This window comes from Denticeps clupeoides, chromosome 6 (genome assembly GCF_900700375.1).
Source record: "Denticeps clupeoides chromosome 6, fDenClu1.1, whole genome shotgun sequence".
Lineage (NCBI taxonomy): Eukaryota > Metazoa > Chordata > Actinopteri > Clupeiformes > Denticipitidae > Denticeps > Denticeps clupeoides.
The window spans coordinates 22,974,495-22,992,130 of NC_041712.1; the positions used below are offsets into that span (position 1 = coordinate 22,974,495).

Here is a 17,636-nt window from a genome sequence, read left to right on the forward strand (position 1 = left end):
GACGTGCAACACATACGTCATCACGCACTTCACGCAGGTTACGTGCGCGGCCCGTTAGCATTTCTGTTAGAGGGCAGAAAAGACACATGCAGACTTTGCATATTGAATTATTAGAACGTCTGTGTTTATTATGGAATCGCCGTCCCAGTGGAATGGAAGGGATGCTACCAAAAAAAAAAAAAGCAGGAACTTAAAAATCCCAATTTGCTTTAGAAATGGATTCGATGTTAACCAGGTAAACGCACAGGGTGCCGGGCCGCACTCATGACTGTCTTCGTTCCGCGTATGAAAGGTTTGTGTGAAACTCGCAACACGCTCTCTCAGCCAATATTATCGTCACCTACGTCTTCTACTTCAACATCTTGATCATTTTACACCCAACTGAAAATTCCAGCATCCACACGTGGGACCGATATTATTATTAATTACATTAGCCATACGACATATGGCATATGCATGGTTATTTTCGAATATTTAAATATGTTGTACTACAAGATTCAGGTGAATGTTTTATTTGAGCACCTTCCTGCAACATTTAATACTCCGAAATGCGAGTTCTTTGTGTGAATTGAAAGGTGTGTGGAATGTAAAAAAAATAAAATAAAATACAGTACTAGTTAAACAACACGTCAGCATTTCAGTTCTGAGTGTGTTTCACCAACAGTGGCCGACTAGGGAAGAAGTGATTTCAAACAGTTGCACGTTTTAATTTAATTCCTAAGTTGGACATAAATAGAAATCGACCCACAGAATCACAGCTGGCAGGTGAGTTTCGGCACCAAGGACACAAATCATAAAAACCACTATCGCATATGCAAAGACATAAAACTCTCTAGGTTGAGTAGGTTTTGTTTTTTTTTTTTCTTTTTTTTTTTTTTATGTTCATTCGTAAATATACAATTATCCTTGAATTATTCCTTTGCACTCAAACATGTACAATATGGGCCAAAGAGTCTTTTATTTTTTTTTTTTGTGTGTGTGTGTTGATGTGCTGGAGTCTTCAGTCCCATGATGTTTCCTCCTAGCGCGAGTGTCTGGTCTCTGTGGTTCCTCTCGGTGGCAGTGGACAGGTGCAGTAGGCGCTCACCCCCTGCTTTTTGGGATGCTGTAGTGCTTGCCGCCCCTTTTTATGCCCAACTTTGCTTTTCTCGTCCTTTATCAGTTGTAGCCCTTTCATTTCTCATTGTTCAGTAAAAAAAAAAAAAAACGTTTAGGAGAGTTGAATGGAGCCGTGGGGGTGAACTAGGAATAAACAGCTCACACAAAGGACAAGCAGAGAAACGAGAGGCCGCAGGTCACCACTGGAACTGGTAGCTTTGAGGGAAGAGATAACAACAAGGTGCGTATGAAAAAATGGCAGGAGGATGATGGGCCAAAACACTATGACAATATGCCTCGGTCTTATTTGCGTTGTATGTTGTATGTTTTTACATACCCTCACCTCCCTGCAGGTTTCCTGTAGGCTGCATTTGTGTATGTGAGTGGGTGTGTGCGTGTGCGTGACTCACAAAACCCGATTCTTTGGACAGCATTCCAGTATATCTTACCCCGACAGCTCTTCCCATCTCTCTGCAGCATCCCTGTAACGCAGCTGCACACGGCGCCGTTGTGCTGGCTGGTGCAAATCTGCTCACAGCCTCCATTATTTTCTTCACACCAGTCTGCCTCTGAGGTAGACAGATAAGCTAATCAGTGCTGAATGAACACACACACACACACACACACACACACACACACACAGATACGTAGCTGAGATCTAACTTTTGAACATTCTTAGATATTCCATGAGTTCCATGTCTACCAAATTGTGCGGTAGTTGTGATTGTTTGATCTGCTTCATAGTGTCATTGTCCAGTCAGGGTGAATTTGTGCTTCAAGGATACCGCCCTTGTGGGGACAATTTCAGTTGGAGCTGAAGAGCAGGAATGGAGGTGAGAACTGGAAGGGACTAGCTCGACGTTGGTTTTATTGTTGTTCTGTTCTGCCATTTATGTAAACTTATTCATACTCTATTTGAAACATTTTTTATGGTCATTAACTACTTTTTGTTTCTTGTAATAAATTTCATAATCAAAAGGTTTTGAAATTTGGTTCTGGCTGAATTCATAAAATGGTCTGCATATGCTTATCATCAGGATGAAATAGAAAAACAGCATAATACACACAAAGTTTACCTCTGCGTCTGATAGGTCCCACCGACAGTATATGTTCCTTGTGTTCGCCAGGATCTGAGTACATCCTTCTGTTGTGTGGGCAGTTCTGTAATGTCACATTTACAAGTTATTTTTTTTTTTTTTATTAATCCCCCCACACAGACATGCATTTCATAATTCTATAAATATTTAATGTATTCCACAGTTTCAATATGTATATTAAAATACGGCCTGCATGTCCTTACCACTTTGCATGCGTTGGTTTCGGAGTCACAGAGAGTTACGTCACAGTGGAGATGGACTTCATCGTAGTCACCAATGAACTTGAAGACGGTCACATGGAAACGGCATGTAAGGGAGACGCCGTTTTCAGCCATTCCGATGGTGTTATCTTTAATGTTGGGACATCTGAACAGAAACACATGTGGCTCAAGGAAGTCTGTGCTTGTGCATGTCGATAACCGGTCTTTTTGCAGCTATTACTTTTTTTCTAAAAGGAGAAACCGCATACTTTTAGTGACTTTAGTGCAGTGATGGTGTGGCAGAAGCGAGCTGGAGGAACTAATGCTTAACATTAATGTAACTATCACAGTCGAACAAATCAAATATATACACAGAATGAGGCAGGATTATGAGCTTGAAATAACTGTTTGTCTGTATTCTTTGCATATTTTAAAATATATATATATTGCAACGTATACACTGATTATCACTTCAAAGCATTTACGCAAGTCGCTGTTCATGATATAAATACAGTACATATACGTGTGTGTGTTTCACAGTTACCCTCTCTCTATGATGATATAGCGCAGCCTGTCGTTGCTGTAGCGAGATGGCGTAGCCCAGCACATGTTCACAATAAGGATGAGCTGGTGTTCATCAGCCCCTTCCACGAACACACCCACGTAGAGGATGTCCCTTGTGCTCAGAACCACCTCACCCTCGCGGTACGGCTGTCGGTACGAGGCGTTCTTATACAGTGCCATCTTGGTGATGAAGTTCCCCTCTTGAGTGGGCAGGGTGAGGTTAATCACACTATGGAGAAAGAAGGTGACGATGAGTTCTGATAGTTAACTGTAGTAATTATAATAAGAAGAATTTAACAATAGAATATGTATTATAAGGTAACAGTTTATTACTTATTTTTACTTATTACAGTTTATTATGTTTGGCTTTTTACTTTGGTCAAATCTGGGCTTTAGCAACAAATAATAGACCATTTTCTGAGTGAGAAAAATAAATAAATCAAAAATAGAAACAAGTCAGCTCCCTTAATCACGGTTTCTATGGAGATTTCATTTTCAGTTCAAACTGCCTGGAAAAGCTTTGCCTCTCAGACAAGTTTGGCCTTTCTTTTGTTGAGAATAGTACAGTATGAAGGCTGAGATTTTTTTTTTTAATCAAATGACCTTAGCATGGGCTTCAGCACCGTTTCCAACGAGATCTTGATGTCCAGTTCATATGCACAGGAAAACTCCACATTGATGGTCTTGTCTCGTGTTACTACATTCCCGGTGTTGTTCACACTTTCAATCCACACCGTATTTTTGTACATAATATGTGTTCCGTTGGACTGCATAAAAACACACATATACCACAGTCAAAAATGCATGATGGATTAACAAAAAGCACTGTAAGATTAATAGTTTCCTTTTATCCAATTTTTTTCCAGGTATTATTTAGGAAGTGGTCCATTCTTGCCATCCAACACCCAGAAACTGACCACTTATCAGCCAGAAGATGCTTCACACATACCGCCCTTAGCAACAGTTGGGCCTTATACACCCGGAAGGTAATAGTCTGTCCTGCCTACCTGCACGATGGAGCCACAGTGACCCTTTGTGTTGTTGATCCGAAAAGAAATGAAGTCTTCTCCCTCTATCCCCGGGCAGGTGTGGTCATTGACGCGCACGTCCTCCCGCTCAAAGCCCAGCTGAAAGAGCCTGCACTTGGAGATGGAAACCTCCATCTGAGCATGTTTACAGGTCACCTCCGCCTGGATGATATCATCCTCCCCTACATACAGTGCCACAAAGAAGACAGCCGAGAGTTCAGAAGAGGAGAATCCCCTCACTATGTTCAAGCTATGTATTTTTTCCTTATAAAACACACAATTTAAAACGCAGAACTGCCATCTGTGACTACTGTTGTGAAAGCTGGCTTCAGCTCATCACTTCCTGGAGTAATTTTAGCAACGGATCTAAGTTGTCCACTGGTTAGGCTTTGAAATCTTCTAACCGAGATTAGCCGGGCCTGCTGATCTGGGTTTATCTGGGCCTGTCAGTGTATTTTTGTTGGCCAGAGCAGAACTCTTGAGAACTCTCAATAACTCTCTAAGGCAGCGGTTATCTAATTTGTTCTACATGTTCGCTTGCCTAATTAAGCCCCAGTGATCAATTATAGCCTGACTGTGTACAGTATGTAACAGTTTGGAAGCACAACACGGCACTGAGCGCCACTCTCTTGTGTCCAAAATCCTACTAGAGGTGTCGTGCAAGCTCTGGTGCTCACCGATGTCACTGCTGGGCAGCTCAGGGCAGCCACACAGGTCACCGCCGTTCTCCTGCTCACATGTGTTGTTGCTGCAGATCTCTCCTACGCACGGGTCATAGATCCATTCTGCTAAAGGTAGGTCCAGACACTACGTTAGTTGTCTTACAAGATGCCGTCACATACCCATCACACACACTTTGTCAGCTACACCAGCCCTCCCTGCCCCCTTTGCCATAAGTCTGTGTATCAGGTGGTGCCATCTCCTTACAGCAGTTCTCCTGAGTGATCCACTTGGTGGTGAGTGTGCCAAAAGAGCGGCAGGCCTCGGCGTAGGCAGCCATGGAGCCGCACACTTGGGCCTTGCGGTGGTTGTAGCAGCCATCCAGGTAGCAGGATTGGTAAAATGGCCGAGGGTCCAGCAGGCCGTGGCAGGGCTGGAAGAAGCCTTTCATCTGGGTGAGCTTCAGGCAGCTGTCCTCTCCCTGGAGAGCTGCAACTGCAGTATTCTCGCAGGACTGGGCCCGAGTCACATACTGGGTCTCATCACAGCTGGAGAGAGAGAGTTCTCTGTTGCAACATGATTATCTCTGCACCACTTCACCAAAGCATAATGAATTATCTCACAAATGGCCTCAAGAAGTCCCCAAATCATGTCCATCGAGCCCACACCCACCTGTTCTGCATGCCATTGGTTTTCCAGCTCTGGGCCAGTTCCAGAGCACTGACAGCAGGCTTGCCACGGGAGGTGATATAGTCATCGGTGGGGTCACCGTTGAAGTTCCCACACAGGCCACAAACCTTGTTCTGGAGTCTGGGGCCCATGGTAATGCTTAGTGTGTTGAAGCGGTTGTATCGCACCTGAATGTCCTGCACTGTGTCGATAACAAGGAAGCCCTCAGAGGTGGACAGGCGGGTATTGAGACCTGTGACAAAGGGCACTGTGACAGGTGTCCCATTCACCTGAGCAGAACAGGAAGTTCAGATCACTTAATTTATATACTTTAATGCATTCTATACATTTTTACAAAACATAGAGGACACCAAGATCATCTAAGTATTGCAGACATAATCATAAATGAATATCATCATTTATGAATATCTGCATAAAGATATTCTCTTGTATCATGGTATTGTCTGTGATTCCCTACTAGCATATAGCAGTAGGTATGTCTGTAGTAGGTATGACTGGACCTTTTAATTGAATTAAAATTCTAACCTTAACAGTGCTTCCAGAGATGAGGATGTTCTCCTCATTGATGTAGAGGTAGGCATGGGAAATGGTAGTAAGGTTGGGCGTGCTCCACTTATCAAAGTTGGCAATAAGCTGGAACGAAAGCTCAGGCAGCTTGTGGCAGATGGTGGACAAGACGAAGGAGCAGGAGGCAGGAAGACGCAGCGAGGCGCCATCAAAGGTACGGAAAACCCCACCTCCGGACGCCACGCAGTGCTGGTTGCGCCGGGCAAAGCAACCCCGCACACCGTGACGTAAGGCGCACTCTTCCTCTGCCTTACATCGACGTGGGTCACACTGGATCAAATTTCGCCCAATACACTGACATCGCTTTGTACAGTCACTGTTCCAGAACAGCTGTTTTGGCTGCAAGTCAAACCCGAAAGAAAGAATTGGTATTTCCCGTCTCTTTTAATTACGTTACATCATCAGTACATTTGGCGAGCTTTACAGTTCAGTGATGTTGCAAGAAATTTTTTTTTTTTTTTTTTTTTTTTTAAATCTGCCCAGGATCCTGGTACAACAAATCCGTCATTACATTACAGAAATGTTATTTTCAGTAAAAATGGTATTACAAATACTACTAAAATATGAAACATTTTGCTTTGCTTTATTTCATAGTTTTGACAGTTTTGTTTTACATTGTAAGAATAGTAAGAAAGTATTTCATAGATTTCAGTGGGCTAGCTAGCATATTTACTCACCTTTTTTATTACTGCACATCTACATAATTTTACTTCTCTAATGCGGTCTTGCCAAATTTTTTAACCGGGAATTATCACGTTTTGCAGCTCACCTCATAGTATTTGCTATCACTGTAACACCCACAGTTCTGGCTGAGAATGCAGCTCTTGCCATTAAGCACGTAGCCTTGGTCACACTGGCAGCCCTCCACGCAATCCTGGTTACAGTCCCGCTGCCCACGGGCAGGGGCACACTGTGGCTGGCACACCATCATACAGCTGGCGTAATGGCTGTTTGGTGGGCATGTCAGTGCTGCAAAAAACCAAGCACAACAAGAACACAGTTGAACACAGTCTCAGACCGACCCACACGTGAGCCGCTTCCGCGATGGTCTATCTGTCTCACCACAAGTAGTGGAGCGTCTCCAGCCGATAATGGGAACGCCTTGTATCTGGCAGGTGCTGGCGTAGATCTGCAGCCAGTTGCATATGGTCTCTCGTCCCCCCTGATCCAGGCAAGTGTCCTGCAGACAGCTCTGGTAAAAGTATGCTGGTGCTACCTTGCTGTGGCACCGGGCAAAGATGCCACCACGATCCACAATTAGTCCACACAGTCTAACTGCATCAGGCTCCACATACACATACCGCCCATCTGATAGGTGGAAGCGGTTGAATGGGTTCCCACTGTCTGTCTCTATATTGCCTGAAGTGTCAACAACCTGAACAGGGCCGTCTGCACCTATACCTCGCTCTGCAAGTCCACAGCGGGGACAAGCGTCTCCACAGCCCACCTGGCAGAAAGTGTCCCTCTCGGCCCATGTCTTGCCCAACTCACTGATGCTGACAGATGGGCCATACAATGGCATTCCTTGGCACAGCCCACAAGTCGCATTGTAGTGGCTGCGAGGCAGGGAGATCTGGAGGAGGGTGTTCCAGTCAAAGGCCACTTTGAGCCCAAAGTCTGTCTCTAATATAAGCTGTAGGCCGAGGGTGTAGATGTTGACCCTGCTGGGGCCCAGCTTCAGTGGTAGGTACAGACGTTCCTTATTCACCTGTGTGGGAGAGAGGAACCACAACGCGTCACACATTCATCGCCTCGGACTGATTCTAAGAGCCTCTTTCTAAACGGTGTGCTTGTCTGATCTACAGATTTCTTTAGATCTCTGGAGGGCATTGTGAACCCATTCCAAATGCTGCTCAGGTGGGCAATTCTCTGAGCCAAGTCCAGCACGCTAACAGATGCTGATTGAAATATGAGAGCTCGGACACCATTAAAATGGAATGTCCTCCCTCTTTCCTATTTGGAATTCTTGATTAAAAATAACTATGTCACGTTTATGAAACATTACTGGACCAGCACAGGCTTTGTCCAAATATTTTTTAATATCTGAAGTAGTGAAATCCATGGCATGGAGAGAAAGACTGAGAAACGCCAGAGGATTGTAAGAAAACACAATATTTGTGAATTTTGCCTTTATATGTTACTGCTTGCCCTCTGCACTCTTTTACTCACAGTCACTGTATGTTTGTAGCTCCTCGAAACTTCTATCTCATACCCATACACCTCCAGGACAAAGCCCCTGACCCAGATGGCCTGGGTCGTGTCCCGCTCCTCATTCCTTAGTAACAGTTTGAATGTTGGAAGCCCTCTTGTTCGGGTGCTGAAGATGCCTTCTGTCATTTCCACCCAGTCTTCATCGGAGTCATCGTGAACCCCACCACACTCAGTAGTGACCAACCTCAGGGAGCAGCTGCTTTGGAGGTCAAAGGGCATACCCCCGAAAGGCAAAAAATGGCTGTAGCCTGCAACGATGCAAAGGGCCTCGGTGCGCGGCTGGCAGAAGAAGAGACCCTCATCCTCCTGGCAGAACTCCTCAGGATGGCATGGCGCGAGCTGGCAATACACGCTGTTGTCGGTGCCATTGCAGAAGCAGCGCTCCTGACACTCCCAGTCTGTCCAGAAGGTCTCATTGGTAGCCAGCTGCCGACCCATGTACTGGCACCCACAGTCACTCCGTGCCACACACTGACCATCCCTCAGTGCGTAACCTTCTTCACACTGGCAGCCCTCAGAGCAGGGCAGTGGACATGGCTCATCAGGCTCATCAAGGTTCTCACAGGTCAGAGGACAGGCACTCGTACACTCCTCAAAGTGGCTGTTCTCTGGGCAGGGCAGAGCTATCAGTATGAAAAGGAGAGGTGAAAACTGTCAGATAAATGAGGATAAAGGAATGTGAGGAAATATAAGGCATCAAGAGGTTTTCTAATGTCTCTGGGGTGCTAGTAGCCTAGTGGTTAACACACTCGCCAATGAACCAGAAGACCCAAGTTCAAATCCCACTTATTACCATTGTGTCCCTGAGCAAGACACTAAACCCTGAGTTGCTCCAGGGGGGACTGTCCCTGTAACTACTGATTGTAAGTTGCTCTGGATAAGGGCGCCTGATAAATGCTGTAAATGTCTCTCTTCCCACTTTAAGTAGGCATTTATGTTTAATGAATCCAACAATTCATTTCAGTCTGGAAACAAACTAGATTGAAAGATTCATCCATCAACCATTTATTCAATGAACATTGATTCCACTTAAGAACAAAATGGTAATTTGACACTTGAAGATGCTTACGGCAGCCAGTGGCTGTTCTCCAGGCCCCCAGACTGATCTGTGCATCCTGGCAGGCAGAGGCATAGGCTTGAAGAGAGGAGCAGAGGGCTGAGCGATTTCCCTCCCGCACACACATGTTGTACAGGCAGTTTCTGAAGAATGGCGAAGGATTGACGGCTACGTGACAGGCCAGGAAGGAGCTGTTTCCAGGGTCATTGATGTTTCCACACAACCAGGGGCTCTGGTAGAGACGTAGGTCCACACACATGCGATACAGGTCCTCACAGTCGCCATTACATGTCAGGTCGTCAGCGATGGCTCTCCAACCCTCCACAAACAGCTCAGCCGAGTCTGCCTGTCGACCATTAGGCAGCCGGAGGTCATCGTTGGGGTCAGTGTTGAAGAAGCCGCATAAGCCGCAAGTTGCATTATAGAAGAGAGTGGAAAGAGTGACATTGACATGGCCTTGGCGGTTGTAGCGGACTTTCACCAAACCATTCCACTCTACGACGGTGACATTGCCAGGCGCTTTATAGATTATCAACATATCTCCTGGATGTACATAAGGCAGGCCAACTGGTTCACCATTCAGCTATGGAGAGTGCAGAAAAAGTTTATTGCCTGAACTGATATGCTGTGTCACATAATGAAGAAAATTGAACAATAGCTAAGTAAGAAGTAAAAACTTTCATACCTTTGCTGCATCAAAATCAGATCCACCTATTTGAGCTTCAAGGTGACCCACCCGCATCACTACAGGTCGCATCCAAGTCGGTCCTTTATTAACTAGTTTCCTGCCCATTTTTACTTCCACCACAGACACATTGGGCGGCAGAGCACCACACGGCTTCACCAAATAGAAAGAGCTCTCGTCAGGGACGGGGAGGGTGATGCCATCAAAGGTGGCCATGACCTGGGTCTGTGAGAGAAAACATACGCTCTCTCTCCGGGGGTAGCAGCCCAGTAGGCCAACCTCTGCCACACACACTTCACCCTCCTTGCAGGAGTCATTAAAGCAGGACACCTCTCCGGCTGGCCCACACACACATCGCTGGGAGCATTCGCCATGCTCCCCGCTCTCTTCTGCCCAGAATGTGGCGTTGAGGGGGTAGTAGAGTCCGTCCCTCTCACAGCCGCACTGTTCACGCCGAACACAGCGGCTGCCACTCAGAACATACCCGGGGTTGCATTGGCAGCCCTCGGTGCAGGGATGGTTGCAGTATAGGTAGGCGGTTAGGTCTGAGCAGGAGGCAGGGCAGGCACTGGTGCACACCTCATAGCGACTAAACTCTGGACATGTCAAAGCTGTTGGTAAGAGTGATCAGAAGGTTAACCTGTGCTAAAGTTTGTAATTGTGTATGTAATCTATTTTAAGGATCTGATATTTATATGCACTATAGGCCCACATTCTGATTAAAAAAAAACTGTACATTGAAATTTCTATACATATAAGTTTGTAGTCTGTAGTAAATGGCCACAAAAGTATGCTGCAGATATTTTACTGTGATTTCTTGAGAGAACATACCACAGAAAGTGCGTGACCTCCAGGGATGAATGGTGACCCCTAGTGCTTGGCACGCAAGGGCATAAGCCTGTATAGCCTGGCATAGGGTGGTAATGTTGTCACGGTTACTGCACATGTCATAGACACAGCTGTAGACAAAGGCAGTGGGGTCAACGACAGCTCGGCAGTCCCTGAAAGGGCCATCTGTCTTGTTAATGAGGCCACAGTAGTCTGAACGAAAGTAGAAGGCTTCGGTCGCCGGATCGCAAATGCTGCAGTTATGCGTACACCCGTCTGTGCACCTCCAGTCGGTGTCCGCCGCCCGCCAACTTCCTCCTAGTTCTACCACGCTCTCTGCCAGCGATCCATCGGGCAACACAGGGTCATCAGCAGGGTCATCGTTATAGTTACCACACAGCCCACATGTGTTGTTGAAGTAGGGACTGGGCAGCGAGATGGAGGCATAGTGCTGTCCGTCATACGTCACCAGAAGGCCAAAGTCAGTTTCTAGGGCAACTGCCACGCCCGACTGGTATACCCTCACTGCTCCCAACTGGAGGTGGACTGGAAGAGTTCTCACGAGGCCGTCCACCTGAGATCAAGCAAGAGAAACATTTTGAGTAGGAACATTGGACAAACAAGATCTGTTTTCATATTTTCATATTCCTTCGCAGCATCAGTTCGAGCAGAGGATTTATAAATTCACCTGAACAGTTCCCATGCTGCCTTTGGGCAGGTTCACCCGATGGCCATAGACATCAACAGTGACGTCCCTCAACCAGGAGACAGTGGTAGAGCCACGATTCTCATTCTTGGCCTCAACACTGAAGAAAGGGAGCCCTGGTGTTTCCCAGCAAGGCCGGGCCAGGAGGTATGAGCAGGTGCCCTGGAAGTGGTACAGGAACCCATCAAAGGTGTGGTAGTGAGGGTCACCAAACACCACACATGTGCTGGTGCGTGTGGGCTGGCAGTGGTAGGCACCCTCCTGTTGTTCACACGTTTCAAGCTGCCCGCACGGAGCCTCTTGGCAGATGACCTCATTATCCACATCCAGACAGCGACATCGCTGGGAGCACTGCTCTGAGAGCCAAAATACCTCCCCGCGTCGGTAAAAGCGGCCTAAAGCGAGGAAGCCAAGGTGAACTGATGAGCTTTTAAAGAGCTTTTGACAAAGACTGAACAGTGGTGTGCATCACTGCATTTGATTTACCATTGTAGCTGCAACCATTTGCTGGGTCGATCTGCTCAGAGTCTATCCGGAAGAGCCACCTCCCTGGCTGGTTGACGTTAGTGGTTTGTTCAATGTTAACAACATCGTTGGAGCGTGACCCAGGGAGGTTGAAGAAGTGACTAACATCTCCACCATTAAAACCTGACTGAAGGGTACAGCGATGGTCGTGTGAGAGGTCACTTTTTTGTAACATGCTTAGAACTCGGAATGCAACAGGAGAGTCATGTCTAACTTACTTGTGCCGTGGTTCCACCAAGACCAGTCAGTGGGTCCCCCCCACTGGCAGTACCTGTACTCCATGTGATCTCCCCGTAGTTAAACATAGCAAAGAATGCTGCTCCATCTGAGATCAGTATGCACTGAAATGTGTTCACCTGTTTGGGAATAATCAGCTTTTTTTGAGCTAGGTCCTGTGTTTAATTAATCATTTCAATTTAAATGATTAAAAGGTTTTACCGGAGTGGTCTGGCTGCCCCCATAGAAAGTGACTTGATGCCAGGTTGAGATGAAGACCCATGTGGCGGTAAATGTGGGCATGTTCTTGAAGTACTTGCGGACATCCTGGGATGCCCTATCTAGGATGTCTGGCTCTGTGGTTTCACGATAATACACATCCCCACGGATACCGTTGTGCACATCTGCCCAGAGGGGCGCAATGAAGGATCGGCTATCACTGAGAGGGAACGCTTCAGGTGTGAACTGGCTCACCTGGACATTAAAGGAAATCACTCCATTGTTGTTCACCTGCAGAACATTAATGGATGCATGATGGTCATAAATCTTTCATTCAAAGAACAAATAGTTAGATTGAACCAGGAGGCAACACTAAGAACCTCTGACTCTGCTATGTGGTCACATGTAAGGCCATTGAGGACTTACGTAAATGGTGCGGTAAGGAATGGTAAAGAAGACAAATGGGATGAGCAAAGAAATTTCTGGAGAGCTGCCATCATCCATCTTTGGGGTCTCTAAATCCCTATGGGTTGGTCCAAAGGGGTAGAGGATATCCTGAGAAAGAGCTAGGAAGAGAAGAGTGCGACACTGAAGTGCATTGTCATCAGAGCAAAGGGCTACTAGCTGCAAACCAGTCACAATAGTCTGGCCGACTGTCACCTGATACATTGCGAGTAGTCAGTTTTTCCAGATAAAATCACTGAAACGTATGGTAAACGTGAAACAAGACACCAGGGACTCTGTTTGTGACAAATTGGCAGTGGAGGATTTCTCATGTTTGCCTTTTATGAGCTTTTGTTATGTTCCATCCTTATCCTTGCTGATTGCAGTGATAGCTAATGACAGTTGGACTGCAGCAGCCATGCTCTTCCAGTTTGGCTGCATATCAGTGCATAACTGTTGAGTTAAAGGGGCAACGAGGAATTAACTCACATCTTCCAGGAGCAAGGATGCTGAAGAGCTGGAGCAAAGCAAACGAAGTCCCTGCTCGGCCCATCCTAAACATGAAAAGACACCAGTAAGCTTAGTGACCTCAGTATTCAACCTTGCTGGTTGAACCAGTGAACCTTGATCCTCTCCATCACCTTACGTCTAATGAAAGGACTGGTATTTTACTACATTAATAATAATAATAATGAGACTGTTAATGCATTACATAATGAATTAGACAAAACCATATACACCATATATTCCTCCATCTTTCTCAGTGCAATTTTGTATTGTGAAAGGTAGACAATTTAACTGATGATTCGGTCACGTCCATATAAAGGCAAGGGGCAAAAATGAACAACATCATGAACAAGATGCAAAGAGAGGAAAAGAAGACTAGCAAAGCCAGCAGGCCAATGACTCCTAATCTTCCCTGTTGTAAAGAACAGTCTCCCAAGTTTCCCCAGGGGCGCTCTCCCCCTTTCTCCCCAACCATACTAGGCCTGCTGGCCAAGCCCTGAAAAGGTCCCATTATGCTTTTTGGAACAATGTGTGAGGGATCACGTTCTCCATTGCGCCCGTGTGAGTGGACCAGAGAGAGGCTGGACCAGGCCACTTTCTGCCAGGCACCCAAAGGCAGCGTCTCTCTGTGAGACCAGGAGTCCATTACCATGTCTGTTTGTGTGCCATGGCTTGTTGGCTACTGAGACAGGCGTAAACAGAGGTAACTAATGGCTTTAATTGAGCAGCCTCGAATTGCCAGGGTCTTAGCAGTGACCCTTCAGGGTAGGACTCAGAGCCATGCTGGCATCACCAGCTTGTCCCTAATCAGGATGTACAGCCATTCTCATGCTTATTTTCTTCAGCGGCATTTGACAGATACATTTGGGAATTGCCAGAAAACCAAAGATTTAACAAAATTTAACTTGATTAAACAGGCACGTTAATCTGTCTCCTTATTTCCCTCAGATCATGTTTCAGTCATTTGGGGTTTCCTTTGACCCAGGAGGCAAGAAGAGAAAAGTCTGTTTGTGTGACATAAATTCATTTCTTTAAAGGATTTAAGAATGTGGTTAAATATTGTCAGCATCCCACACGCTGAACACAAAATTAAGTAATTTAATAACTTTTAGAAAACAACCCTGTTGTACACTCAAACACAAAATTAATTAGAGGTCAACAACACTTTCAAATACAGAAGTGAATGTCCTTGACATTATATCATTTCAGGTTTGATTTCATTTCTGTTTTGGGGGGACATCTTTTAAATTCAAAGTTTGTACCCAACCATGGGCATTACGTTCTGTGGGATTCAGCCTTTTTCAGATTACTTAGTTTCTTCTGAGGAACCACTTATAAGATGAAAAGTGACAGTAGCTGATGATAGAGTTCTTTTAGGTTTCTTTTAAGTGCTGATATTGCTGATAGTGAGTCATCATGTAGTCATCACCCATTCATCTGCAGTGAAAGTTACACTCTCAGCCATTCCTTGCACTGGTGCTTGCGTCCAGGGCTGCTTTTATTTCAGACTGTTTCTATTGATCAGCAAGAATAGATCAAAAAGAGTGCAGTGACTCAAGAGAGTGCAGCCCACAGCCTGGTCACCGAAGTCAGTACTTCTCATCCTTCAATGCCAAGCTTGTTAGCTAAATGAAGCACGAGTATCGAATCTGAAGTGTAGCATCCTGTAGTGCCCATGGAAAGTGCAATTACATATTAATACATTTTTTAAAGCCTTGCCATATTTTGCAAGGCTTAATTATGTCATAAAGGAACATACTTTTTTGAATATTTAGTCATTTTATTTAGTAATAATTCATATTGGAGTGAAATTTTTTTCTTTTTCTGTCAATATGGTTTACATTTTAAATGAATCGTTTTGGGAATAGTTTATTTCAGTGCTGAATTTTGACTAATGCAGTGAATGACTAATCAGATTTCAGTGGATATTTGAATGTATGAAGACAAATAACATTCACATGTAATGGAGGTGAATGTATAAAGCTGTGAGAGAGAAAGAGAGATCCACTCACCTGCAGTCAGCACTACGATGATCAGCACCTCACCTGTGGCATCAGTCGTCCACTAGCGCAAAGGTCAGTCCCATCCACCTGGATACCATCCACAGTGTGAAGGGTGAAGGCTGATGGGGCAAGATGGAGGAGAGGGCACACCAAGGGGCTATGCCCACACTCTCTGAGCACCCGAACGCAGGTGTTCTCCACTGATCCAGCTCTACAGGGCTATACCAGCAGAAGCAGGTGCATCAGTGCCCGGCCAGTCCTTAATGATGGCGTCCTCTAGTTATGAGAAGGGATGTCCGGGAAGGTGATCCTGGCATGGGAGTACGGGAGTTGTCTTAGCCCCTGTTAACGCCACACTGGAGGGTACCTCACCAGGAGCGGGTGCTACCTTTGTCACCGGGGATAGTGTTAAAGCTAATCTGAGATCAGCTTTTGGGGAAAGGTGGGGTGGGGGGGGGGGGGCGGAGAGAGGGGTGGAGGTGTTTCTAATGCAGAAGAGAGGGAGAACAGGGAGAGTGAAGGTCCAAGAGGCAGAAAGAACAGTAAGAGGGAGGGGAGGGCTAAAAGTAAAAAGAAAAACAACAACAACACAGAAATATTGTAGCCTTGCTCTTGTCCATGTGTGGTGGCTAAAACTAAGAAACTACCATCAGTGCTCTGTGCGAAAAAACACAAGGCCAGTGGAGTGCAGCCCACATTGGGACATTTATTGACAAAAGAAAACATGGAATGTTGTGGGAAAAAAAAAAACTATACGTTTTTTTCCCCGTTAAAAACTGAGGGATTAGGTTAAAGCATTAACATGAGTCACTTAGGACACTCAGTGTGTGTGTGTGTGTGTGTGTGTGTGTGCATATACACTTTAAACCTCCACCCCATTCTGTGTACCTCCCCTCCAACTCATTAAGCCCGTGGAACACAAGTGCCAGAGCAGCCGCAGTGGGACCTCATTACCATAGATCTTTGGAGAGATTTCTGCGGCGGCAGGGGAAAATCTCAGGTGAATCCATGCCGATGGGGTCTGGGAAGAAGACGGGAGGGAGAAGGAGTCAGACGTGGCTTTGTTGGGACGCGGACAGTCTAGGTAACCAGAGAGCGCTGTGTCGGGGGACAGCGGGAGTGTGAAAGGCCGCAGGACACAAGGCTGTCCCCAGATTCCCAGTGACCACAGCTGAGGCTCTCAGCGGACTGCTCTTTTACACCTTACCGCATAAATGAACAAATCACACCACTCAATCCATGCAGGAACTTGACCAAACATATAAGTAGCATATTCCCTGGCATATTTCTTCACATGAAGCAGAGGGGGGAGCTGGAAGGTAAGAAGTTCCACGTCCTTATTCTGGATCTGAGGGGGGAGCTGGAAGGTAAGAAGTTCCACGTCCTTATTCTGGATCTCCAGACTGCTCTTGTTCCTCACCATGATCTTTAAAGTAAATCTAAACGTATTAATGCTCTTTGTGGTATGTTCATATATCTTATTCATGCATGGGTTGTGTTGAGCATCGCTCATGGCATCAAGGATCTAGGCAAACTGCCATGGAGTAGCCCACTAATGTAGACCTGTCCAATCAGATTCAGGCTGACCCAGTTACCCGAATGTCAACCAAGACAGGGATGGATTGCTGACAACAAGAGGGAAGCGTGGGAAAAGGGTCAAAAGTATCAAAAAGGCCCTCTCATCCACGTATACGCGGGTCCATCAAAGGTGAAGCTCCATGGAGAGATCCTGGAAGGCATCTCAGCTGGGTCATCCAATCCCTTCACTGCCTTTCTCCTCCCTGCCCAGCCCCATACCTGCTGCCCAGCAGTTGGCCTTGCCCTGCCCTGCTCTTCTTACATCTACTCCATAGTGCAGACCCCCTCAGGTAACCCAAACCTCCCCCAGAAAAACCTACCACTTTTAAGGGCACAATGGCTCTCGTTCAGTGCTCTTTGCCCAGGCTCCAGTGCCATGGTGCATGGGGTGGATCAGGCTACGTAATGTCCAGCCAGGTTCTGGGGCATGGAGCAAGGTAAAAAGCTTTCTAGCCCTCACTGACCCTCCTGCAGAGCACTACCAGACAGTCCCGGCTGTCTTGGCTTGATAACCCCCAACTCCTGCCCACTGTACTGAGTCCAAGCCGCCAGCTGGTGAGCAAGTCCAGGCGCCATGAGTTTCCTGACAGCAGTGTAGGTGGGCTGATGGTGCTAATCAGGAATGTATTTGCCATAATCTATGAACCTGTGCCTGTTTTTTGTAACTTCAATTAAATCTGATGATTATTTCAGCCAAGTCATTGGTGTTTGCCTGGCCATTCTGTCACTGGGTCGACTCCAGCTGGACTGCAG

The 17,636-nt window shown here is 46.2% G+C and overlaps 1 protein-coding gene and 1 long non-coding RNA gene across 5 annotated transcripts; one reads left to right on the forward strand and one right to left on the reverse strand.

Annotated features, from left to right (window-relative positions):
• Positions 1-40: 40 nt before the first annotated feature.
• Positions 41-5,687, forward strand: LOC114791805 (uncharacterized). 2 transcript variants are annotated; one of them, XR_003750043.1, is made up of 3 exons: positions 41-292; positions 3,826-3,945; positions 4,046-5,687. It is a non-coding gene; the product is annotated as an uncharacterized LOC114791805 (long non-coding RNA). The 2 variants fall into 2 exon arrangements; XR_003750044.1 differs by having other exon boundaries at positions 41-235.
• Positions 1,345-15,401, reverse strand: LOC114791791 (alpha-tectorin). Of its 3 annotated transcripts, XM_028982235.1 has the most exons (23): positions 15,315-15,401; positions 13,285-13,349; positions 12,778-12,917; positions 12,355-12,642; positions 12,135-12,272; positions 11,878-12,043; positions 11,374-11,786; positions 10,689-11,259; positions 9,858-10,468; positions 9,185-9,755; positions 8,074-8,738; positions 6,967-7,612; positions 6,674-6,873; positions 5,863-6,243; positions 5,320-5,606; positions 4,915-5,195; positions 4,665-4,775; positions 3,967-4,169; positions 3,563-3,726; positions 2,940-3,188; positions 2,399-2,561; positions 2,175-2,259; positions 1,345-1,667 (listed from the first exon to the last, which is right to left on the reverse strand). In XM_028982235.1, exons 2-23 carry the CDS (start codon positions 13,346-13,348, stop codon positions 1,438-1,440), a joined length of 6,627 nt encoding a protein of 2,208 aa, XP_028838068.1. In that variant the 5' UTR covers position 13,349; positions 15,315-15,401; the 3' UTR covers positions 1,345-1,437. The 3 variants fall into 3 exon arrangements, with proteins under 3 accessions (XP_028838068.1, XP_028838067.1, XP_028838070.1); XM_028982234.1 differs by lacking the exon at positions 15,315-15,401 and having other exon boundaries at positions 13,285-13,396; XM_028982237.1 differs by lacking the exons at positions 1,345-1,667; positions 2,175-2,259; positions 2,399-2,561; positions 3,563-3,726; positions 15,315-15,401 and having other exon boundaries at positions 3,152-3,188; positions 13,285-13,396.
• Between the last annotated feature and the right edge of the window lie 2,235 nt (positions 15,402-17,636).